The sequence below is a fragment of the Arabidopsis lyrata genome, assembly GCF_000004255.2.
Source record: "Arabidopsis lyrata subsp. lyrata unplaced genomic scaffold ARALYscaffold_4, whole genome shotgun sequence".
Lineage (NCBI taxonomy): Eukaryota > Viridiplantae > Streptophyta > Magnoliopsida > Brassicales > Brassicaceae > Arabidopsis > Arabidopsis lyrata.
This window is the reverse complement of record NW_003302552.1, coordinates 14776233-14801765: the sequence shown is the minus strand read 5'-3', so window position 1 is coordinate 14801765 and position 25533 is coordinate 14776233. Positions and strand designations below refer to the sequence as shown.

Below are 25533 nucleotides of genomic sequence, written 5' to 3'. Positions count from 1 at the left end.
TTATTTTTCTTTTTAAAATTTTAATTTATTATTATCTCTCTATTTTTTTCTTCTTTAATAAAATATTTTTTTATTTAGTACAGTATATTACTGTTTGGGAAAGGCTTTTTCAAAGGAAAACAATGAGACTTAGGAATATATGATGGGACTAGTTGTGGTCCATACAAGATCTAAGAAATCTAATAATTATTGTCCTTTATAAAGAAAAAAAAGAGGAAATCTCACTCGATCTCTTATATACAAAATTCCATTTTTTCTTCTTCTTCTGATATATTCTTTTTGGCTCATTGGCCATGAAAATCCAAAACCTACCTCACTAGTAAGTGATATCTTCCATTTTTGTTTCTTGATGTATTTTATGGCTCTCTTTTTAATTTATTATTTTTTGTTTGTAGTTTTACTTATTTCATTGATCATCATAGGTTGTTTATAGTCAGGTCCGGCTTAGCACATGTGTTAGGAGTGCTAGAGCACAAGGTCCTAGGGTCCAATTTTTTTTTCTTTTTTTTTTTCATTTTTTTTTCATTTTTTATCATACAAAAATCCTAATTTTTTTTACAAAATAACCAACTAAAAAAAAAATTATACCTTAAAAATCCCAAATTTTGTTAAAAACAATATGAAAAGATCCAAGTTTAAGAAAATAACATTTCTATAATTAAAAACCACAATTATTTGAAAAAAAATTTGGCAAAAATAGGCAAAAAAAAAAATTGTCTAAGGGCCTTAATTTTTTTGGGACAGGTCTAGCACCGGGTCTCGCCAATAATTGAGTCGGGCCTGTTTATAGTATTATGTTAATCATGTGTATTGATGGCATGGAACAAAGTAAAATGAAGCTTTTTAAGTTGTAACAATTAAGATGACTTAGAGAGTCAATAAAGATGACCGGCCTATAGCTGTTAATAGTGAGAATAGCTTGTATTAAATTGTTAATCTAGAACTCAAGAATCATTAGTCGTAAATAAAGAATATAAACTTAAACGAAGATTAATGAAAGAAAGAAAATTGCTTAATTTTTAAAGCCCAATAACTAACCCAAAACTATCATTCTAGGATTTAACATGTTAGCATTGTTCTGTTAAGCTTTCTGATACAAAAACTAATGATAAAATGACTCCTTATTAATATAGAAATCAGAAATGACATAATGGTCGAAAATAGATTAACACACCCTCCTAAGTAGTTTGGCCGTGTTCTTTTCACTGTCGTTAGCGACTAAAAAATTAACACTGAGATTTTGATAGGTTTTAAATCCAGCGATCAATTAGCTTTGACAGAGATGATAAACAGTGACGACAGTGTCGTTCAAAACAATCGCCAGAAAAAGTAACGTAGTATAATCGCAGCCAATGGAACCGCGATCTCAAGAAAGCGGTGAAGCCATCTCTTGCTTGTTTTCTTCTTCTAGACGGGATCGAATTGTTAGGGGAGATGCCAATTTGTTTATGCTGCACATTAAAGATATTTACATGAGTAATCGAAAATCGAAAAACCCGAAAAAAGTTTGTCAAGTATGTATATGATGTTAAACTCACAATACTAGTAAATCTTCGCTTGATGATCTTTTTTCAGACATCCATTCCGGGACAAGCTCCTGCATTAGGATCAGTTGTTCTTCAACTTCTTCTGCAAAATGGAAGTGAATTAAGAACGGTTAGGATGGGTTTAAAACACCGAAAATCTATGTAAATGAAAGATATATTGAGATAATTCGCGGTTAGAGGGCTTACTTCTGTCGGTAATATCAGAATGACCGGCGATTATCTTATGCACAAGCTCTTCTTTTGTGATTACCCAACGCCTTATCGATTGAATTATGTAATGGATGACATCGAAAAGTTTAGGTAGACAAGCGATCATCTCTCGCCTTCTCTTTGCCAGTGAGATTGCTGGATTTTGATCCTCATTTGTTTTCATCTCTTGATCTTTTATCTGAAATGAGCAAAAAGAAGATGAATTATCTCAGTATGGAAAGCTAATCTCAGTTTGTCCCTTTTAATCTCAAACTGAAAAGTATAATGTAATCACGAGAACATATGGAATATTACCGATTGTCGAAGCTTATCAGGAAGCATGCTGAGGATTTCTTCATCATTACTGGATACATCTTCTGGTACTTGAACAATGGTCTGATCAACTGTCACATCCATAGCTTTCTTGTCCTCAGAACAAGAATCAAAGTTCAGCAACAAGGAACGCCTCACAAGCTTAACCGGTGGGTCAGCAGAAACATCATCTGGATTTGTAGAACCACTACTTCTTTTCTGCGAGCGAGCTTCCTGTGAAGTACTAAACAGCCGGACAGGAGTTGAAGCAAATTCAGGTGGAGTCGAAGCAACAACAACTGGTGTTGAGTCAATTTTAGCAGGCGTTGAATGTACGATGTTAAACTCTGATGGAGTCGATGTGATGGGAGATGAAATCAATTTAGCTACTGGAATAGAAGCCATCTCTTCCATGACAGAACTAACACACCCAACCTCAACTTCTGAGTTTTCATTTGGTTTCCTTGTATTAAATAGCTCAGGAAGCGGTTCCTCTGGAACTTCATCACCCTAAAACAGATAATACACACCATTAGTACCTGAACTAAATCACACAAAGGAACTACCATATCGAAAAAAGAACGGATTTTTGCATCATAGAGCATCATCATACCTGAGGATGAGTTTTAACAAACTCTGCAAGTCTTGCCCTGAACACTTTCCGGAGATTGATTCTCTTACTTTCCGATATCGACTTGTCATCGTATACAACTGCATCGGCGTTGAGTGAAACATGAAGATCTGGTTTCATACAGCAAGTTGTTTCATCATGTATCAATACTCTCTTAATCTCGATCGCTTCAGGCAATATATGCTTTAGTTGAGCCAAGTGACTGTAGCAAAAACTCCTGAATAATTGCATATATTCAAACCAAAATTAGATACACAACTCTAAGAAACCGATTCGTGAAATTGAATCTCTCAGAACTAGCTACAAGAGTTATTGGTGAATCCATCAAAAACCCAGATCTTAGCTATTCTAATTGAACCTATCAGATCAGATTCCAGATTCAAAAATTGAAAATTTTCAGGATTAATACCTTTGGGTTAAATGCTCGATTATCTTCGAAATGTTGGAAAATGTCGGCTTAGAACCTCTCAATTTTGATAATAGGATCGAACTATCCAACGCATCGAAGAATTTACCCAGAGTAGGGCTCTCCGGCGGCTTCTCCGGCGTGGGCAAGGATACAGAAGACAGATTAGGGCTTCCGATTTGCGATTTTGAACATGGAGAATCCATCGATAATCGTTTCTTCGATTTGAATCTAGAAGACTCCGGTGCACTCATTTTTTCAGCAATGTCTGTAGCGAGTGTCAGATGCAGAGAGGAGAGAGATGGAGAAGACGATGAAGACGACGAAGAAGAAGAAGAAGAAGAACAAGGGTTTAGATTTATTTCGGTCTTTGGCGCGCAATCCTACGTGTACCAAAGCCACGTATGCCTCCCGCACCTATTAATAGGGGTGAGACCAATTATCCGGGATCCGGGATCCGGGATCCGATCCGGGATCCGCTCCGATCCGCTCCGAAAAATAGGATATCCGGGTGGGGCGGATCCGGATCCGGATAATGAAAAAGCGGATCCGGCCGGATCCGGATCCGGATCCGGATAATAGAAAATTTAAAGCCGGATATCCGGATCCGGGATATTTTATATAATAATAATATTTTTTAATATTTTATTACTATTATTTAAATTTTATTAATAAATTCTATTATTTTATATAAGAATAATATTTTTTAATAATATTTTTAATTATTTATATTAAATTATTTGTTTTTAAATATTTTTCTTGAAATTTTATATTAATAAAAAAAATTATATAAAAAAAACCCGGATCCGGATATCCGGCTCTTTTTACAGATATCCGAAATCCGGATATCCGGGTGGAACGGATCCGGATCCGGATAATGAAAAGGCGGATCCGGCCGGATCCGGATCCGGATCCGGATACCCTAAAAAAGCCGGATATCCGGATCCGGCCCAGCCCTACCTATTAACCCGTTGCTTCCCGCGAAAACATTATCCCCGAAGAAGCCCATTAATTAAGCCCATTATGATGCCTCCGAACATGGCATGACCACGGTTACGGTTATTACGGTTACGGTTTATTAACCTCCGATTACAGTTATAAAATTTCTCTAACCGTAACCTTAACCGTTATACATACGGTTAAAACAGTTACAGTTGCAACAGTTACGGTTGCAACGGTTACGGTTAAATACGGTTACAAATATTTAATTATTACGATACGGTTAATATCAAAGACAAAAGCTTATGTATTTTTAACTTTTGGAATAAAAATTTTAACTTTTGGAGTCGATTCTCTTAGTTAAATGGGACGGAAGCTCCAAACGGCATGGCCAATATCTGTTTGGAGCTTTGGGAGAGGAATACGAAGTGGTAGGATACAAACGCAAATCGAAGAACATCAATGCTAACATGTATATATAAAAATGCAAACAGATATAGGAGAACGCAGGAAAGTTTTATTCAAATACAGAACATAATCAGAAAGAGAATTGTCATCAAGGATTTAGGTATGTCAGCCTTGTTCTAGTAAGAATTATGTTACAAAATGCATAAAATGAATCTTTATTGATAGAGAAATAACTTAATGGTCAAAATTTGAAAATAGATAAAAACACCTTTCTAAATAGTTTTCAACCTTATACATTTCCGTACTAAAGAGTTTTATACCTAGTCTCTACACATTTGTCTCATGAATAGACTAACATATTTGGCAGTCCAAAAAGAGTTAGAAACCGAAGTAACCACAGGCCGATGGAACCAAGACCTCAAGAAACCAGTGGAGCCATCTCTTGCTTGTTTTCTTCTTCAAGACGTGATCGGATTGTTATGGGAGATGCCAATTTGTTTATGCTGCACATTAAAGATGCTTACATGAGCAATCGAAAACCAAGAAAAAGTGAGTTAAGATAAGTATGTGTGTGATTTTAGACTCACCATACTAGCACATCTCCACTTGATGATTTTTTCTCAGACATCCATTCCGGGACAAGTTCTTGCAGTAAGATAAGTTGTTCTTCAACTTCCTCTGAAAAACACAAGTGAGAAGAGAACAGTTAGGATGGTTTTCAAACGGTCTAAAGAAAAGTTATACTGAGATACTTAGCGGTTAGAGGGCTTACTTCTGTCAGTAATATCAGAATGGCCAGCGATGATCTTGTGCACAAGCTCTTCTTTTGTGATTACCCAACGCCTTATCGATTGAATTAAGTAATGGATGACATTGAAAAGTTTGGGTAGACAAGCGATCATCTTTCGCCTTCTTTTTGCCAGAGAGATTGCTGGGTTTCGGTCCTCAATCGCTTTCCTCTCTTGTTCTTTTATCTGAAATGAGCAGAAAGAGGATCAACTATCTCAGTAAGCAAAGCTAATCTCAGTTTGTACTTCTTAATCTCAAACTAAAAAGTATAAAGTAATTACGAGAAGAAAAAGAATCACTAATAGAGATGTATTACCGCATGTCGAAGTTTATCAGGAAGTATGCTGAGGATTTCATCATCACTGGATAATTCTTCTTCTGGTACTTGATCAATGGGTTCATCATCTGTGAAATCCACAGCTTTTTCATCCTCAGGATAAGAATCAAAGTTCAGAGACAAGGAACGCCTCACGAGCTTAGTCGGTGGGTCAGCAGAAATATCATCTGGATTTGAATGACCGCTGCTTCTTTTGAGCGGACGAGCTGCCAGAGACGTACTCAAGAGCCGGGCAGGAGTTGAAGCAAATTCAGGTGGAGTTGAAGCAGCAATGACTGGTGTTGAGTCAATTATAGCCGGTGTTGAAGGAATTTTAGCCAGAGTTGACACTAGTTTGACTGGAGTTGGCACAATGTCAATCTCAGACGAAGTCGGTTTAGCAGGAGTTGAAGTTGGTTTGCTTGGGGTTGGTGCAATGTTAATCTGAGACGAAGTTGGTTTGGCCGGACTTGAACTTGTTTTGACTGGAGTTGATGTGATGGGAGATGAAAACAATGTAGCTGCTGGAATAGAAGCCATCTCTTCCATGAGAGAACTAACACTCTTGACCTCAAATTTTGAGTTTTCATCTGGTTTCCTCCTATTGAATGGCTCAGGAAGCGGTTCCTCTGGAACTTCATCACCCTAAAACAGATAATAAACACCATTACTACCTGAACTAAAATTACACAAAAGTAATTACCATAACATTAAGAGAACGCATTTTTCGCATAATAATACCTGAGGGTGAGCTTTAACAAACTCTGCAAGTCTAGCCCGAAACACTTTCCGAAGAGCGATTTTCTTACTTTCGGATTTCGACTTGTCTTTGTATTCAACAGCATCGGCATTGAGGGTAATATGAAGGTCCGGTTTCATACAGCAAGTTCTTTCATCATGTATCAATACTCTCTTAATCTCGATCGCTTCTCGCAATATATGCTTTATTTGAGCCAAGTGACTATAACAAAACCTCCTGAAATATATTCACACCAGAATTAGATACACACACCAGAAACAGACTCGTGAATATCTAAAATCTAAAAAAGTTATCTGTGAAATCTATAAAACCCAGATCTAAAGTATTCTTTTGACTCATCGAACCTATAAAGTATAAAAGGCAAAGATCAAAAATGGTTTCTTTATTCAGATCAGATCCCATTAGTGACAACATAAACACGATCTAGATTATTATTTTGTCTCATCCAGTCTATAAAGTTTAAAGGCAATAACCAAATTTGGCATATTTATTCAGATCAGATCCAATTAGTGACAATCATACCTCTCGGTTAAATGCTCGATTTGTTTAGAAATGTTGGAAAATGTTGGTTTAGAACCTCTTAATTTCGATAATGAGATCGAATTATCCAATGCTTCAAAGAACTTTCCCAGATTCTCGTACCTGCACAAATCCAAATCCCAATCAGTAAAAAGGGGGAAAAAATTGAATTTTTTAAAAAACCCTAGAAATTAAACTTACTTCTCCGGAAGTTTCTCTTTCTCTGCATTTTTATTAGAGCTAACTCGTTTTGAAGGCGAAGAGGATGATGAATCGTTGTGAGAAAAAAAGAGCTTGCTTTTGGCAGATGAAGCAACCGGATCTTCAGATCTACGACGAGATCCAGCCGCTTGCCGAATCTCTTTCACTGATAAAGCCACAGATCGGTTTCTCGATCTACTAAGCATGTTCTCAAGCGGCTTCTCCGGCGTTGGTAAAGCTACAGAAGACGGATTTGAATTCCCGGTTTGAGATTTTGAAGACGGCGAATCCATCACTAACCGTTTCTTCGATTTGAATGGAATAGATCTAGAAGAACCTGGTGCACTCATTTTTTCAACAATGTCTATAGAGTGTCAGATGCAGAGAGGAGAGAGATGAAGAAGACGATGAAGACGAAGAAGAACAAGAACAAGGGTTTAGATTTATTTCGGTCTTTGGCGCGCAATCTTACGTGTACCAAAGCCACGTATGCCTCCCGCGCCTATTAACCCGTTGCTTCCCGCGAAAACATTTATCCACGAAGAAGCCCATTAATTAGGCCCATTATAAATTGCTGTCTCTGAACGAATCTGTAGATCAACAAAGATTCTTTGTTCAACTTGTAATTTTATATAAACATTTTAATAACTTTTGAGTTTGACTACTTAAAATACAACATGAACATGTTTATATGGTCTTCATGCAATGTTTATGCTAGTTCAGTATTTATAGATTCTTTGAAACAAATAATCAAAGATAATCATCATATGGAATCTTATCAACAATAGAATATAAGATAAAATAGTTTGCCCAGCAAATCAGATATAATCAATGGTTTAGTTTATGTTCTCTATGTTTCTCTTTCTAAACTTTGAATATATTTGCCACATCCCGAATTAAATAATTTTTAAATGATTCTAAGATTCTTTTCAATTGTCATTTCTATTATTTTATTACTAACAAAACTTCAAATAGTTTATTAAATGTAGATTTTCCGCTATTATTATTTCTATATATTTTAACTTATTTTTATTTAGGTTCGTCGTTTCTATTTTATTTTTATATAATATTTGTTAATTGAGAAAATCTATATAAAGTCATGAAATGAATATTATCACACAAAAAACACAATCATTGTTTATGTCAATATATGAAGTTTTGATGATTAGAATAATAAACACAAATTTCTATTTCTTTTATCGGCTTATCGTCTAATTCTCATAAGTAGTTGAGCAGAAAACATAATACCCTTAGCCGAAAACATATGATATAAAAAAACTTGTATGGAAATACACCAAATTGCAACGATCTCACCGCATTACATGAGTTTTACAAATTTATCTCTTTTTATGCTAAAATTACTAGAAATAAAAAGCATATAAATTCCAATTCATATGTATCAATTTTCATAATATTATATTCTGAATGGGAAGATTGGATACCAAAACTTTATTTACAGAATCTAATTTGGATTAATTATTGCCAATTCAAAACTCTCATGAGTTTTTTTTTTTTTTTTTTTTTATCTTTGATTAACATTAAAAATTTAAAGGAGCTAGATGATAAGATGAATCAATTTGGATTATCAAGTTTTATATTTAGTGAGTCAGTCTCAAGATCAAATAGTATGAGTCAGTAACCCATTGACATAAATTTTGGATCTAGATCAGATTCTTGATATCTAGTAATTTGGGTCTGTTTAGTTACTGGGCCGGTGCCCACTCAAAAATAATTGGCCCATCATACAAGTTGTTAAAAAAGTATATCACATTAAAAAAAATTACAATTTTTGGCTTCAAGACATTTTTTAATGTGTGAAAAGACTTTTGGCTTCAAGCTAATAAATGTTCTATTACCTTTTTAACCAAGGATCGAAGTAAATCATAGAACAAAAAAAAAGAGAGGAAGAGAACTCGTTATCACGTTTCTTAGGTTAAGTAATGTTGTAGAAAAGAGAAGAGAAGAGGAAGAAGAAAAGCCCAAATCCAAAATTGAAAACAAGTACTACAATCTCCAAAGCATCAATATTTTATCACTCCTCTTTTCTTCCACGCAAACCCAATTCTCTTCTTCTTCTTCTTCTTCTTCTTCTTCTTCTTCTTCCTTTTCTTTTCTTCCCTAAATCGTTCGTTAATCTATAGTCGATCAAATTCGCTCTTCTCTTTTCAACTTCTTCATCGAATTTTCACTGCCCTAGCCTCGGAATTTGATTCGTCCTTCTTTAAAGCTTCGGCTTTTAAGACAATTAAATCTTGCTAGCTGCTTGTAGACCTTCTTCGCTTTCACGGCTTTCTAATTGCTGTTCCTTTCGTGGGTCGCTGGTAAGTTTTGATCTTTTTCATTTGTTGTTATCGATAAAGTTTCGATTTTTTTTTGAATAATCGCACTGTTAGCTTAAGGGTTTTTGAGGTTTCAATTTAGAATCGGATTGCTCCTGATCAAATCCCTGTTGTAAGTAGAGAAAGCCTTATTCTATTGGGAAGGAATTCGCCTTTTCTGCTTCGTCTTCTTGTGAATAAAGAGTTGGTTTTAAGGAATTGACTTTGATCAAGGTATATTTGTTGTGTGCAAAGGTTGCGTGAACCTTGTTTCAGCCTCTTGATTGAGTATAGATTACTATTATCTACGCTGTGTTTTAGTGCTTTCTCATATTGCAATGTTTCATTCCTTTTTTTGGAGAGAACGGAGCCGTGTTCGCTTTCTCTGCACCATCAATTGTCATCAGAATGCTAGGCGTTTAGTGCATTGTCCATAGATTCTGCTAGTGCGATGGTGGGTCTAGTTTATATCCATCATGGTGGAAAACTGTTATAGAAACATGTCTTTAGCAGGTTATGCCACGACTTCCAGATCCTTGGTTTGTCTTTCTGCTTTAAGGATTTGATTTGCCTTTGTGTCTCATCGGTTATTATTTTCATTGTATGTGCTTCTAGCTTGAACATTTTGGTGGCACTTTTTTGTTTGCATGCATAAATTATCTGTCATTAGTGGTTTTCATTGTGGATGCTTTATGATATTCATGTTTGATGCAGGATTTGTAGCTGCATTCTCATTGGGCACTACACGTTCTTCAAATTTCCACGAGGTAAGCAGGGAATGGACCGGCTGTTTTGGCCAATCGTCCGTGTTTACAAATGATGAGCAGTGGGCATAAGGGTCCAAATGTACGTAACTTTTTTAAATGGCAACGTGGTGAATCATCATCATCTTTGACTACTGGATTGCTTCATAATGAGTCACACGAGATTGAGCTATCTAACTACGGAGGAATACCAAGTCCTGGTAGTGAGAGCCCATCGGGACTTCTTAATGGAGAGAGTTTAAATGTTCAACCAATTGCTGATTTGGATCTTTTTGTTGAAAGGCTCTACAGCTACTATAGAGACAAAGGCCTTTGGTGTATTATCGTAAAGTGGGCTGTTGAGCTTCTTAGTCTGGGCTTCATCATATGCTTCTCTGGGTTTTTCTTGCTGTATGTTGATTGGAATGGTCTTCAGAATGCAAAATGTGGAATGGATGCAGTTGAATCAGGAACTAAGCCATGTGATCTTGTAAAAGAAGCTATCCATCCGCATCCTTTATCTCCTTTCACGCTTACAACTGCTATAATTGTTGGATATTTGGCCCTCTTCTCTGTGTACTGGCTCTTCTGCTTCTTAAGGTTTTTTGCCCAACTGAAAGATACTTTGGACTTTCGGCACTTTTATTACAACAAGTAAGTTGGAAGTTGTAACATGCTATAAATAGTTATTGCTAGAACAAAACATGCAATTTAGGCCATAATTGATTTTCCTTTTTGTTGTAAATTTGCAGTCTCCATGTCACAGACAATGAAATCCTTACTATGCCATGGGCAACAGTCCTTGAGAAGGTTGTTCAGTTACAAAGCTCACAATGTCTTTGTGTGGTTAAGGATCTTTCTGCTCATGATATGGTTATGCGCCTTATGCGGAAAGAAAACTACTTGATTGGAATGCTCAACAAAGGTTTGCTTTCTTTCCCAATCTCTCATTGGATCCCTGGTGCTGGTCCAGCAGTCAAATCTGCACCAGATGGGACACAGTATCACCTTGTATTGACAAAGACCCTTGAGTGGACCCTTAACTGGTGCATATTGCAGAGCATGTTTGACTGGTATGCTATTATTCTCCACGCTAATCTTTGATCTAATCTGAAAACTGCTTTCTAGTAACATTGTAGCTATAGGATATTATGAACTGCTATAGTGATAAATTGAGAGTTTGTTTTATATGTAATGCAGATAAAAGTTTCAATTTTCATGATTTGTTTTTTTCTTGGTCCGACTATAGTGATCTTTTCAAGTTAATGAGATTGTCGTGTTAGATTTTTTGTCCCTGTATATATATTACGTCAGTGAAAAATTGCGTACGTTAATAAGATTGTCCTGTTAGATCCTATATGGGTGTGGCCGAAGTGCGTGTATGTTATATTTCATATTCGTATTTAACTACTACCATGAAGAGTAAGGCCATAGAATGAAAAATTCCTTGCACATGCTAAGTACTGTCCGTTTTCTCTAATTCAGGCGTTTCATTCTGCAGCAATTTTCGTGTTAGAAGGGACTTTGTTTCAAATCCTACAACATTGAAGAAACGACTATTTGTGGTTGGGCTTGCTATGCTTCTGCTGTCACCGTTTCTTGTCATCTTTATGTTGGTGTATTTATTCCTAAGGCATGCTGAACAGTTCTACAATCATCCAAGTACTGCATCTTCTCGAAGATGGTCCAATTTGTCAAAGTGGCTCTTCAGGGAATTCAATGAGGTAGTTGCCTTCATCTGGCGTCCATGCCCACAAAAGTCATGTGAATGGAATTTAATTCTGGTTTTTAGTAAACCTTTGAAATTTTCTGACTTCTCCTTTCAAAATATATGTGATGTCTTTCCTAAACTTCTTGTTTCTACAACAGGTTGACCATTTATTCAAGCATCGGATTAATAGCAGTGTAGTACACGCATCCGAATATCTAAAGCAATTCCCCTCGCCGATCATCTCCATTATTGCAAAGTTTGTCTCGTTTGTTTCTGGCGGCTTTGCTGCTGTCTTAATCATCATTGCGTTTCTCGAAGAATCTCTACTAGAGGGCCATGTAAGAAATACTAACAACGTAAACAGCATTTGATAGATACATTTTTCGGTATTAAAGTTTCTTTTACCACCTGTGTAGATATTCGGCCGCAATCTGTTTTGGTATGCTGCTGTTTTTGGAACAATTACAGCTATTAGCAGGGCTGCCATTTCCGATGAACTTTTGGTCCTCGACCCAGTAGGAACTATGTCTTTGGTGGTCCAACACACTCATTATATGCCTAAGAGATGGCGTGGTAAGGAAAACAAGGATGATGTCCGCTTGGAGTTAGAGACTCTGTTTCAGGTACCATGTTAACTTTTTAAACTCCTTTTTCACAAACTGGTTTAGTTTAAGCTAAACATCAACATTTAGTCACTGCCATCTTTAAGTAAATTTTCTGAATGTTTTCTATTTGACACTGTCAAGATAACTGCATACAGTCTTATTTTCCATATTACGATGAAGAGGGAATGCCAAATTTATGCTTACACCTATTTTTACTTACTTAGCTTCATAATGTAATGAGGTTAAGCAGCAAGATGAGCTACTTACAGGGTACAATAGGATGTTCTACTAACTTTTTGGGTTCTTTTTATGATTCTATATTCCTCTAAACGTTATCTTATTTCCCTACTTGGTCTCTACTACTTTCTGTATGAATTCATATAAATTATGCTAATGAAAATTTATACACTGCAGTATACTGGAATGATGCTATTGGAGGAGATAGCTTCGATCTTCATCACACCATTTTTGCTGATGTTTGTAGTGCCAAAGGTATATTTCTCTCGCATTCCCTTTAGTGTACCCCACATCAATATTTAGAATATACAATGATTGTGGTCTCACACATTTTGAGTTCACTTTCCAGCGGGTGGATGACATCTTGCAATTCATCAAGGATTTCACAGTTGATATTGAAGGTGTAGGCCATGTTTGCAGGTAAACAACTCTTCTAGTCATGTACTTCCCATAAAGAAATTTACAATAAGGATTACATTATGATCATTGGCTGTTTCGCTTGCAGCTTTAGTGCCTTCTACTTTGAGAATCATGGAAATATCCAATATGGTTCACCACATAATGCAACTCGTCGTGAGCAGAGAAGCTCACAAGGGAAAATGGAGAAATCATTCTTGAGGTTTGAGGCATTTAATTTTCTTTTTTTCTCTGCTACATATGAATTCTCTTGGAATATATGCAAATCAGTGTTAAGTGTTTCATTTTATTTGCAGTTTCCAGAGTAGTTATCCTTCTTGGGAGTCAGATTCTCTTGGGAAGCAGTTTCTGTCAAATCTCAGAACTTTCAGGGACCGAAAGCTTCATGAAATCAACACAAGACACTCATGTTCTCCTAGTAGGGCGTGGCGAGAAAGCACTACCACCGCTGTATACAGAGACATTCCAGGAAATCCGCTTGCGAGCGGCAATCACACCGATTCCATGTGGCTTATTGATCCAGATCAGAGGAATCATCCTTATCTTCTTGACTGGTATTACACTTCACAGGCTCACAACAGAACTGATCACCCGACAGAGAGAGCGAACGAAATCTTAAGTGCAAATCAGAACGCTACAGATTGTTGGCCTCCTGATTTGGGAATCCGTGGTGAAGATAGCAGAGATCTGCTCAACATGGAGGCAAGCACATCAGGTCAGTTCTTCAGAGAGAGCATTCTGCGCCATGAGCAACCGGAGGGAGAGGAAAGTTATGGGAATCAGCATCCTCTTGATGGTAGGAGCCAGTGGTGGGGAAGAGGCAACCACTCTCACATCGGCACATCTCATCCCACAAACACCAATAGCTTCATTGAGCCACCTGATTTTATAAACCGCTACACAGCAGGAAACTTATTAGACAACTCATGGAGCAGAAGAAGCATTGAAGAAGAAGATGAAGAACTGGATTGGGAAGAGAACTCAAGAAGAAAGTTGTCGAGAACCACATTCATGGACGATAACGATATTGAAGCTGGGATTGATCTCCATTTCGACGATGTATATAGTTCAAGACCTCAAGAAACTTCAACATCAAGCACCACATTACGGTGAACAACAATGAATTTTTTTGATTCAAAGTTGTTTCTTTGTTTTGTCTTTTTATGGTGGATGGAGAAGGAAGATAAAAGAGATGCTTTGTAGAAAAGTGTTCTCTGGATTTGGAAAAAAATGTGGGAATAGTAACATGTTTCTCTTTTTTTTTTCTTTTTCTTTTTTCTTGGTTATGTTTCAAGCTAACATTACATGCAATTCTTTATTGTTGTGTATATAAATTAGGTCCTTAAAAATGGTATTTTTTTAATTTATATATACATTTTTGGAATACATTTAGCAAATAAATCTTGGCTTTCACTACTATTTACAATGGAATGCCACTGAAGTTAATTCTTAAGATTTGCAAAATTAAATGAAAGATATTAATAAACGATTTTCGATCCTAAAATTTTGCTAAGTCTGATGTTTCCTTTTTTTTTATTAACGATTTTAAACTACGTTCCTATAATCTCATATTTTTGGTTATGATTTTAAGGAATCTAATTAGTTTTTTTTTTTGACGTCTAGATTTATTATTTATTGCAAATTATGAGAACTGTTACATAGACGATTCTACAACGGACAATTCCTTCTGACCCTTATTAGATCCACGACAGACGACACTTCCTTCTCCATGCTCTTGACGGACACCTTCAATGATCCACGACCTGACGACACTTCTCTCTCTGCGTGGAATCCTGGCGAACGGCTATAATTGTACTTCGCTGGAGCTCTCCTGCACACTTGCCTCCTTTAATTTGCAAATTTATTAATAAATCGCAATATGTGGAACTCGAACCCCAGACCTCTTGGTGTAGAAGCATTAATTAACCCTTGGTCAACCAATGGACCAAGGGGGCTTCCACGGAATCTAATTAGTTTAAGAAATTTCTATTAAAAAAATCTAAATAGTATACTACATTTCCGTTTTAGTACTGATTTAATAGTATATACATATATAATAAATATAAAAAAATCTAAATAGTATCCTACATTTCTGTTTTAGTACCGATTTAATAGTATACACATATATACATATATAATAAATACTATTCAAATGTAAATATAATTATTGTAATTTTTTTAATGTTCATATATTAATGAATTAATGAAATTCGGCTTTAACACCAACAAATCTTTTGTTGGAAAGATTTTTTCAGATTCTCTAATTTGTTTTCATTTAGAAAAATAATAAATTTACAAATAATCCTTATTTACAAATTAAAATCCAAAATATCTAGCAAATAGAAACTAATTATACTCTCAATTGTTTATAGGTAATATTTTCAATATACTAGGAGTTATATCTATATATAAAGATAACAAATACAATTATCTATTTAAGCTAACATAATTCAACGAATCTTTAAATAATTTTTATTTACAACATAAAATCGAATTTATTAAATAGATAACATAATTCAACGAATCTTTAAATAATTCTTATTTACAACATAAAATCGAATTTATTACTGTTTTGAGTCATTGTTTTTTATTTTACGTTTATGTTTGATGCTTAAAATGATCCGGTTTATATATGTTCATAATAAGTGAACAAGATGAATAAAAACAAATGTAGAGAAGGCTTAGTTTTTTTTCTTTGTTATATTTCTGTTTGTTTATTAATTCGCACTAATTGTATTTGATTAATTTTGTTTGGTCGTAACTATAATTCATAATCTACACTAAACTTAGATTTTAGTTGGTTTTGATTATAAGTATAGTAAGCAACATCTGTATATTATTACTTTATTATAATAAAACATTACAAAAATATTTTTTTTTAAGCAAACTTATAAATTGGCTCGAATTGTATGTACTTTTTAAAATAAAAATATTATCAAAAAGTAATATAACAAAATGATGTTCAATTTCACGGGACGGGGTTATATGGTGGGACGGATTTTGGTCGATATTAATATGGAACGGTATACAACGGGTGAAATCTTAGAATTAACAATCAAATACAATTATATAATCTTAAACACTAAATAAAACAAATAAAATCAACAAAACAAATATAATTTAAATTTTAAAAATTGTAGTTATAGAAAATCGACCCGAGGTTTACCGCGGCGTAATATAATAATATTAATATATAAATACATTTAATCAAACAAAACAATAGGTTATATCTATAGATAATCTTAAAAAAAAAAATTCAAATTTTTGTTTAAAATATATATAGTTTCGCGGTGTACCGCATGTTAAAATCTAGTAGTGTTTACATTTTACTTCTAACTTTTTTGTTTGTACATTTCAGGGAATACCATTTACATTCATTTCACAAAAGTCTCAATTTGTTTTTTTTTTTCTGTCGATTTGGGTTTGTTTTGGTTTGACCCATTCTTAAAATCCAGCTTGACCCGACCCGGATTAACCTTTGTGTGTTTTTGTTTTTTTTTGTTTAACAATCTCGAGCAGCTGATGAAAACAGAGAAGAATCATAAAAACAGAGAGAAATGTTATTGTGAATCTCTCTATCTCGTACAAGCAATCCCTCGTTGTCTGTCTCTGCACGAGATTGCTTGTAAACACAAAGCTATGGCGGTTTCTAATGCCTTTGTTGTTGTTAGCCCGATGCTGAAGACATCGTCGTCGTCGTCATCGAATCACCATAATCCGTCTTCTTCTTCTCCGGACCTGATTAGGATTCATACTCTTTCGATGAACAATAGGACAAGAAGAGGTCTGATCCAGAGAGCGCGTTGCGAGCTATCTCCGTCCAGCGACTCATCGGCTCTGAACCAGCTTAAGAATTCTCCTACAAATGACAGTAATAAAAAGTTTCTGCCTTGTTTTTCTTAATTTTGGAATTTGTTTTTGATTTCATTTCAGATTCGTGATTGGTTTTCGTTAATTCAAAAAGGATGTTTCACGTTCTAATCATGGGAGATTGTTTCCTTGTTAAAGTTTATAGCTTTGTTGAATTGTGGGTACCTGCAGGATACACAAGGGAGAGAAGCAGCATTGTGGTGATTGGGCTTAGCTATCACACAGCTACTCTAGAGATGCGTGAGAAGCTTGCCATTCCAGAAGCTGAATGGCCACGAGCTATTACTCAGTTGTGCGCTTTGAATCACATTGAAGAAGCTGCTGTTCTCAGTACCTGCTACCGTATCGAGATTTATGTTTCCGCTCTTTCTCTCCACCGTGGTGTCAAAGAAGTCACTGACTGGATGTCTAAGGTTTTCTTCTTCTCCTTGAGTGTTTTGGGCACCTCTGTTACAATAAGTGGCATACATGACAATGTTATTTCTTTGCTAGAGAAGTGGAATTCCAGTTTCGGACATCTGTCAGCACCGGTTTCTGTTGTACAACAAAGACGCCACACAACATCTATTTCAAGTCTCCGCTGGTCTGGACTCTCTTGTCCTAGGAGAAAATCAGATACAATCACAGGTTAAACAAGTTGAGAAAGTAGTTAAACAACAAGGGTTTGGGAGGATTATCAGTGCGCTATTTGAAAAGGCAATCAAGGCTGGAAAGCGTGTCAGAGAAGAGACAAATATCGCGTCTGGGGCTGTTTCCGTTAGCTCTGCTGCCGTCGAACTTGCTCTCACTAAGCTTCCAGGATCTGTATCATCTGCTATGATGTTGGTAATTGGTGCAGGAACGATGGGGAAGCTTGTAATCAAGCACCTGGTTGCTAAAGGTTGCACTAAAATTGTGGTTATGAACCGAAGCCAAGAGAAAGTTGCAGCTATCCGCGAGAAGATGCCGCCTGGCGTTAAGATTATCTATAGACCCTTAGATGAGATGCTAGCTTGTGCTTCAGAAGCCAACGTAATCTTTACTAGCACAGCATCTGAGACACCATTGTTCTTGAAGGAGCACGTAGAGATCCTCCCTCCTTGTCCTGCAGATGTAGATGCGAGGCTCTTTGTTGATATCTCTGTTCCTAGAAATGTTGGCTCTTGTGTAGCTGAATTAGACAGTGCACGGGTTTACAACGTGGATGACCTCAAAGAAGTTGTTGCTGCCAATATGGAAGACAGGGCGAGGAAAGCAATGGAAGCTCGGGATATAATAACAGAAGAGTCAATAAAGTTTGAAGGGTGGAGGGATTCGATGACGTTTCCAACAATCAAGAAATTAAGAAGCAAAACAGAGAAAATCAGAGCTGCTGCTGTTGAAAGATTCATGTCGAAACATGGCAAAGACATGGACAAGAAGACGAGGGAAGCAGTAGAGAATGTAACCCTAGAGATAGTAAACAGGATCCTGCACGACCCAATGAAACATTTGAGATGCGATGGGACTGATAGCAGAATGCTGCATGAGACTCTAGAGAACATGCAGGCTGTGAACAGAATGTATGAACTCGACGGAGAGTTACTCGAGGAGAAGATTAGAGCAAAAAAGAGGGAACAAAAGTAGAGAGAGAGAGAGAGAGAGCATTTGTTGCATCCATTTTTAAGGTACGTAGAGGTCAAACGAGCACGCCTTTGTAATAAACGAACTTGAGTAGAGAGTGAAGATGTTTTGACATAGAGACAGACGCATACTCTCTTTTCTCAACACCAACCAAAGTCTTGTTTGACCGATTTGAATAGAGCAGCTATTACTGGTTCTAGCCTTCCTAGGAGACGAAGATAGCCACCACACAATCTTTTAATCTGTTTTTCTCTGTGAAGCTATTGCTATTGCCTATTGTACTCACGTTTAGTTTAGATTACTTAAACTAATGATGACCAAAAAAAAAAACCTTGTGTTTTGACATTATGGTCTTGTTTTTTTTTTTAGTTTTAGTGAAACGTTGGAAAAAAAAAAAAAATCTTCTTAGGGTTTTTGTTTCCTTTAGGGTTTTTGTTTTTTGCTAACGAGAGGATTTTCTCGACGCGAGCTCCGGCCATGAAAAGCCTTTCGATTTCTCTAATCCGTCGGCTTCATTTCCATAAATTCAGACCAATTCCACTTCCAATCCACCTGAATACTGCTTCTTCTTTTTCTTCTTCATCCTCTTCTCTGGTCTCGCCAACACGCGAAGTCTCCACTTGCTGCAGAAGAACCAATGGCATGATCAAGAGTCAGTTCTGGGTCAATCCATATCGGAATTTTAATACCCATGTCGAGGAACCTCCAGAGCTTTCGTCAAGTGATAAGGAAAAAATCGATCTCGAAGAAGCGTTTGAGTCGGCGAATACCACTGATGAAATGGTCCGTTTGTTCAAGGAGATGGAATTGACTTTCGAAGGGAACGAATTAGGTTTATCTGCTTTGAAATTAGGTCTCCATCTCGATCGTGAAGGTGATGATCCTGAAAAGGTTTTGTCTTACGCTGATAAAGCTCTTAAATCTTTCGATGGAGATGGCAATAAACCTAATCTTCTTGTTGCCATGGCGTTGCAATTAATGGGTTCTGCTAATTACGGTTTAAAACGTTTTAGTGATAGTTTAGGTTACTTGAACAGAGCTAATCGGATTCTAGTTAAGTTAGAGGCAGATGGTGATTGTGTTGTGGAAGACGTTAGGCCGGTTTTACACGCCGTGCAACTCGAGCTTGCTAATGTTAAGAATGCTATGGGGAGGCGAGAGGAAGCGATTGAGAATTTGAAGAAGAGTTTGGAGATTAAGGAGATGACTTTTGATGAAGATAGTAAAGAGATGGGTGTGGCGAATCGGAGTCTTGCTGATGCTTATGTTGCGGTTTTGAATTTTGATGAGGCTTTGCCTTATGCGTTGAAGGCTTTAGAGATACATAAGAAAGAATTGGGGAATAATTCAGCTGAGGTTGCGCAGGATCGAAGACTTCTCGGTGTGATCTATAGTGGTTTAGAGCAACATGACAAGGCGTTGGAGCAGAACCGATTGTCTCAGAGGGTTTTAAAGAATTGGGGCATGAAATTGGAGCTGATTCGTGCGGAGATCGATGCTGCAAACATGAAGGTTGCTTTGGGTAAATACGAGGAAGCGATTGATATATTGAAGAGCGTTGTTCAACAAACCGAGAAGGACAGTGAGATGAGAGCTATGGTGTTTATATCAATGTCGAAAGCTTTGGTAAACCAACAGAAGTTTGCTGATTCGAAGAAATGTTTGGAGTTTGCTTGTGAAATTCTTGAGAAGAAAGAAACAGCTTCACCTGTAGAAGTCGCTGAAGCATACTCTGAGGTAGCAATGCAGTACGAGTCAATGAACGAATTTGAAACCGCTATTTCGTTGTTGCAAAAAACTTTGAGTATACTAGAGAAGCTTCCTCAAGAACAGCACTCAGAAGGAAGCGTTTCTGCTAGGATAGGTTGGTTGCTTCTGTTCTCGGGTCGAGTCTCTCAAGCGGTTCCTTACTTGGAAAGTGCAGCCGAGAGGTTAAAAGAAAGTTTTGGTGCTAAACATTTTGGAGTTGGATATGTATATAACAATCTCGGTGCTGCTTATTTAGAGCTCGGAAGACCTCAATCCGCTGCTCAAATGTTTGCAGTTGCTAAAGACATTATGGATGTTTCACTCGGTCCAAACCATGTGGATTCAATCGACGCTTGTCAGAATCTTTCTAAAGCTTACGCTGGAATGGGAAAGTAAGTAAATTTCCGTTAGCACAATTCACTCTTTGATGTGGATGATTACTTGCAGTCTAAAAGGGTTTAATGTCCTGCTCATTGCTTGCTTGCAGTTATAGCCTTGCAGTGGAATTTCAACAGCGAGTGATCGATGCTTGGGATAATCATGGAGATAGCGCAAAAGACGAAATGAAAGAAGCAAAAAGACTTCTTGAGGATTTGCGATTGAAGGCTCGAGGAGGCGTATCAACAAATAAGCTTCTGAATAAGGCTTTACCTTTGCCCAAGACAAGCCATTGATAGTGGGCTTTGTGAAGTCTCAGCACCAAAGAACAAACAATGAAAAAAATGGTGAGATTTAATTAGCACCTTCTGGTTTTTTTCATATGATCATCGTATACTAAACTTTTGTTTTGCCACTGAATAATTAAGTTATTCTCGAAATAATGTGTTTAGCTACTTCGATCATTAAATTAGAATTCTTTTAGATTTCACTCTTTCACAAAGATTGATGTTTTAGGTGTTGTTTTTGATTGATGGATGGTTGATTTTTATACAAGTCTACATGATGTTTTCCCACATACCCATATATGATAATGGTGTAATTTTAAAGAATGAAAATATAGTTAGTCATTTGAATGTCTTATTAATCTTTGATTTTTTTTTTCATTCTTTGTGAAGATTTCATTATTGGATTCTTTTGTTTTCTTTTTGGAGTAAACGCTTTAAATTGCAAGTTCCATTCTCTAAAATGATTGATTAGTTAGGATTTCGATTCAGGATTTATTTGGGCCACCAAAAAAGTGTAAAAATTATGAAGTTATTTGGTGGTATTTTGCTTGTACAATTATTTACTGTATTTCATTTTGGTCTCCTCGGGTCCAAGTCCAACACAATGCTTGATGCACTAAATGGGTCTAAGTCCAAAAAGGTGTGATATTTTGTAAGTCCCAAGTTTTGTCCACATAATTAATATTCATACAGGTCCAAACCAGTAAACCAATTCTGAACAAAACTAGAGTCAAGTCAAGTCAACTTGAGGCATACTTGGCCAAACCACAAAAGCCTATATTTTTCGAGGTATAACCTTTTTGACCCTAGCTAAGCTCCGTGCTTTAGCTTTAACTGAAGTGCCTAATCATATTATGACCTACTTGCAAGTTGATCGAAAAAAATTCATCACTACTAACTAATCTGACCAAAGAAAAAAAATATTCATCACTACTACAAAACTGAAGTAGATTTTGAATCGAGATCTAGACTAATCCCTGAAACTGTGAAAACTGAAACGTATAGAAAGTGAGGTATTTTTGTTACTTAAAAAAATAGTATTTTCTAAAGACTAAGTGATCAAAATACACAAGACAAAATTTCTGCTACTTGAACAGACCATTGATCACACGTTAACGAACTTTGATATCTTTAGGTTTTAAAATTGAATATACAAAGAAATTTGTGGCCGCCGGCGTTAAACGATGAAAATAGAAATAATTGAAAGAAGAGACTTCTGATTCGGATACAGTTGCTTACGGAACACTCTCGCCGCCGCCTCTCATATGCATGTATCATTTATATTTTTATTTATTTTATTGTATGATACATTTTTAATGAATACTTTACAGTTTTTATATTGCATCTTGAGAATTCTTTTAAAACAAACAAACAAAGATTCTCTCATTTGCTCATGTGTCCGATGATTGATGACTAAGCCATGACAAAACTAATAGACACGTGCTTTAAATCAAGATGCATGCACTTTGATGATCACTTTCTCTTACTTTCAACGGGTAAACGCCTTGAATTAAAGAAGTTTCTAGATCTTTCCGAGACCAAGTAAAAGCAGATTGATTTTTTTAAAACATATTAAAATATATACACTTGTGTATTAAAAATAATAGTATATTATATTGAGTAGAAAATACTATTGCTTTGCCATTATGTTATAAATCAATGGGGTAAAAATGTATCATGTTAAACTTATTAAGTTAGAGAATAAAAATGCAACACTCTCTCTTATACTCTCTCCGTTTGTTTTGGATAAAATATTTTTGTTTCAAAATATAAGATGTTTTTAAATTTATAGGTAAATTATATTTTAGTTTAATATTTTATGATTGTACTATTTTCATAATTGGTTAAACTTTGTAAAAATAAATATTTCTTAATCTACGTACTTTTAGATAAAATATTTTATATTTTAAAACGGAATGAGTATATCAGAATCTTATATCAGAATCTTTTGATATTTTTATTAATCGAGGTTTTGACAAAAAAATATATATAACTGAATACTGTAATATACATCCATGAAACGAATCCCACATTTTCATAAATTAGTGAACTCACAAGGTTAAATCGTCAACCACGCGTGAACCGTTTACATGATCTTTAACCTTATTTAATTAATGTTTCTGTTGAATTTTTCTAACACTAACCAGAAAATAAATCACAAGAGCATGGTCAATCTATGGGTTCCCAACCCAAACTTGTACTGACACATTTAAGAGTATGTATTGATATTGTACTTGGATAGATCATAGATATTATAGTGCGAATTTGTTTTGAACTATTTTTATTACAATAGTCAACAATGTTTAAATCAATTCACGTAATTTTGAATTCTAATTTGACCAGTATATATCTTTTAGGATTAGAGACATATTAAAAAACGTTTTTTCACGTGTCTTCTTGTTTGGTTAAATTTGAAGCTGAATCTGGCAGCAGTGTAACAACACTCCTCCAATTGGTTGAGCTACGAAAGCTTGATTACAAAACTTTTAATTTTAATTTTGATAAAAAGAAAAAGTTGAGACAAACCAGATTTTGGATCCATAATTTTGATCCATTTTTCTTTGCCACATTTGGATAACTTGAGATATGATTTGGAAACGTGATATACATATATGTTATATATTATTAATTGTATTCTCATTTCTCAACCAAGTTATAAAAGAGAAGAAGAATTACATGCAGGTCATATATTCAAACCGCCTAGTTGAATACTACTTGCCTAACTCATGAAGGGTGTCACCGCCTCACCGGCCGGTCTAACAATTAGAAGAACTTACCATCTAGATGGTCGTATATTACCCAAGTATAAAATAAAAGCTATTCGAATTAGGCCTCGTGGGGATTGCTTTCTCTTAAGTTGAAATTCGTGAAAGGTTAGAAAAGTGATTACTAAGTAAACGTCATTATTTAGTCGACTATAAAATTGCATGTTTCACCATTGTTTAATCTATTCATAATTTAGTATGTCTCCTTCTATTTGAAAGTGGGAATTATTAACCAGAAGAAAAAATGAAGTTGCAATTATTTGTAACATCGATGCATGCATGTACCATAATGAGATGGTCAGTTTCAATAAGCCAATCAGATAATCTATATTATAAGAAAATATAATCTCTCAAGTTTTGTATACGAACAGTATAGTATCAAAATCAAAATCTTTAGTTGAAAGATTAAATGTTTTGTATTATGCATATTCAAATTTTAACTCTATTATAGATGTCTTCAATTAGAAAAGACGAGCCAAATCAGGACTAATGTTTTTCTGTTCTGTTTTGCAAGATATTGTAATACAAAACTATATAAAAATTCATCAAATATTTATCGACTTCCAAAACTATACATTACAAATTTCTCAAATTTCTTATAAAATATATTACAATTACAAATTCATTAGATCTATTAAATATTTTAAATACAATATCTCACATCGTTTGATATCATATAAACATTTCACCAATAATAACAATCGTGACTACTGCTCAGGATCTTGTGCCTCCAATACGACTATCAGATTCTAGTCAAAGCTATTAATTCGAAGAAGCAACTTTTGGAAGTTTTTGGAATTTGGAGGATGTGTTTATTAGTATCCTCCGATTCAATCGTTTTCAGTGTTGTTACATTTCAAGGGCAGCCAATGTTGAGGCTGACTCTTTGCAAAATCTTTTTTTTCTCTGTTTGTTTCAAACTTTTGAAGTAATTTAAAGTTCCGTTGATTAAAAAAAAAAAATGAAAATCATATTTCTATTCTAGATTTTAAATATAAGACAAACACCATTCTTAAGCATTTACAATCTGTAAACTAATTGGATTACTGGTGGGAAAATAAAAATAAATTATTAAACATGGGACCATGCTAGTTGTTTCCAAAATATATTAACAATAAATAACCTATATAACCTATCAATCTATGAAAAGTAATACTGTACCGTTCAAAATAACAAATCTTTCTTACCTTTAATTAGCAAGTTGATCAGTTATTATTGATTCCACCAGGAATTGAATATTACTAACTGTTAAGTGCACTAATTAGAAATGAATCTACTAAGTTTTATCATAGTTATCCTTAATTTAGTGGGGACATCAAATCGCATGCATGTTTGATGTAACTTTCTGTTAATAAAAAATTATTGGCCTCCGCTAAGCAAGCTAGGTATCAAGTGACATTAGAATAAAAACTACAGAGTGTTCATGTACCGTCTCTCTTATTAGTTAGTGGTATTGTTTTAATTTCAAGTTGTCATATTACTAAATTACATCTCCAATGGTCCACCATCAATAACACTCGCTTCAATTTAAAACAATTTTATTCAATCTTATAACATGCTATAGACTTTGTTTTGCTTCTGTGGTGAGACACAATAAACGACGAATGGGGAATTGAATATGAAGAAAGACATGGAACGAGACTAGTGATTCTAGAAACTCTCTTTAGAGTTCTAATTGACCTCTTAGGAGAAATGAAAAAAAAAACCAGATAAATTGTTTGGGACAAAAACGAAACTGAATTCATTATGAGTTTAGAGTATTCATAGCCATATGTTAAAGGGTACCGCATTTAACATCAGTCACAGCTAGTTGCGAAACAAATTTTGTTCCCCC

General features: G+C 35.3%; 5 protein-coding genes across 8 annotated transcripts; 3 read left to right on the top strand and 2 right to left on the bottom strand.

The window, feature by feature from the left end:
- Nucleotides 1-1012: 1012 nt before the first annotated feature.
- Nucleotides 1013-4134, bottom strand: LOC9315382 (CDT1-like protein a, chloroplastic). Its single transcript, XM_002879269.2, has 7 exons — nucleotides 4046-4134; nucleotides 3089-3502; nucleotides 2662-2896; nucleotides 2052-2558; nucleotides 1734-1935; nucleotides 1539-1629; nucleotides 1013-1451 (listed from the first exon to the last, which is right to left on the bottom strand). The coding sequence occupies exons 2-7, from the start codon at nucleotides 3337-3339 to the stop codon at nucleotides 1367-1369; spliced, it is 1371 nt and encodes a 456-aa protein (XP_002879315.1). The 5' UTR covers nucleotides 3340-3502; nucleotides 4046-4134; the 3' UTR covers nucleotides 1013-1366.
- A 487-nt stretch (nucleotides 4135-4621) lies between these two features.
- Nucleotides 4622-7522, bottom strand: LOC9317236 (CDT1-like protein a, chloroplastic). Its single transcript, XM_021030079.1, has 7 exons — nucleotides 7018-7522; nucleotides 6820-6939; nucleotides 6279-6513; nucleotides 5538-6182; nucleotides 5205-5406; nucleotides 5020-5110; nucleotides 4622-4935 (listed from the first exon to the last, which is right to left on the bottom strand). The coding sequence occupies exons 1-7, from the start codon at nucleotides 7365-7367 to the stop codon at nucleotides 4851-4853; spliced, it is 1728 nt and encodes a 575-aa protein (XP_020885738.1). The 5' UTR covers nucleotides 7368-7522; the 3' UTR covers nucleotides 4622-4850.
- A 1410-nt stretch (nucleotides 7523-8932) lies between these two features.
- LOC9317235 (autophagy-related protein 9) lies at nucleotides 8933-14417 on the top strand. 4 transcript variants are annotated; one of them, XM_021028393.1, is made up of 11 exons: nucleotides 8933-9338; nucleotides 9477-9569; nucleotides 10050-10732; nucleotides 10831-11151; nucleotides 11580-11802; nucleotides 11948-12127; nucleotides 12206-12412; nucleotides 12809-12886; nucleotides 12981-13051; nucleotides 13137-13250; nucleotides 13345-14417. In XM_021028393.1, the coding sequence occupies exons 3-11, from the start codon at nucleotides 10152-10154 to the stop codon at nucleotides 14159-14161; spliced, it is 2592 nt and encodes an 863-aa protein (XP_020884052.1). In that variant the 5' UTR covers nucleotides 8933-9338; nucleotides 9477-9569; nucleotides 10050-10151; the 3' UTR covers nucleotides 14162-14417. The 4 variants fall into 4 exon arrangements, with proteins under 4 accessions (XP_020884052.1, XP_020884051.1, XP_020884054.1 ...); XM_021028392.1 differs by lacking the exon at nucleotides 9477-9569; XM_021028395.1 differs by lacking the exons at nucleotides 8933-9338; nucleotides 9477-9569 and adding an exon at nucleotides 9804-9874.
- A 2133-nt stretch (nucleotides 14418-16550) lies between these two features.
- Nucleotides 16551-18719, top strand: LOC9317234 (probable glutamyl-tRNA reductase 3, chloroplastic). Its single transcript, XM_002881121.2, has 3 exons — nucleotides 16551-16919; nucleotides 17090-17331; nucleotides 17411-18719. Exons 1-3 carry the CDS (start codon nucleotides 16571-16573, stop codon nucleotides 18521-18523), a joined length of 1704 nt encoding a protein of 567 aa, XP_002881167.2. The 5' UTR covers nucleotides 16551-16570; the 3' UTR covers nucleotides 18524-18719.
- Nucleotides 18720-18918: 199 nt separating this feature from the next.
- On the top strand, nucleotides 18919-21140 carry LOC9317233 (protein KINESIN LIGHT CHAIN-RELATED 1). Its single transcript, XM_021028358.1, has 2 exons — nucleotides 18919-20661; nucleotides 20757-21140. The coding sequence occupies exons 1-2, from the start codon at nucleotides 18998-19000 to the stop codon at nucleotides 20941-20943; spliced, it is 1851 nt and encodes a 616-aa protein (XP_020884017.1). The 5' UTR covers nucleotides 18919-18997; the 3' UTR covers nucleotides 20944-21140.
- The last annotated feature ends 4393 nt before the right edge of the window (nucleotides 21141-25533 follow it).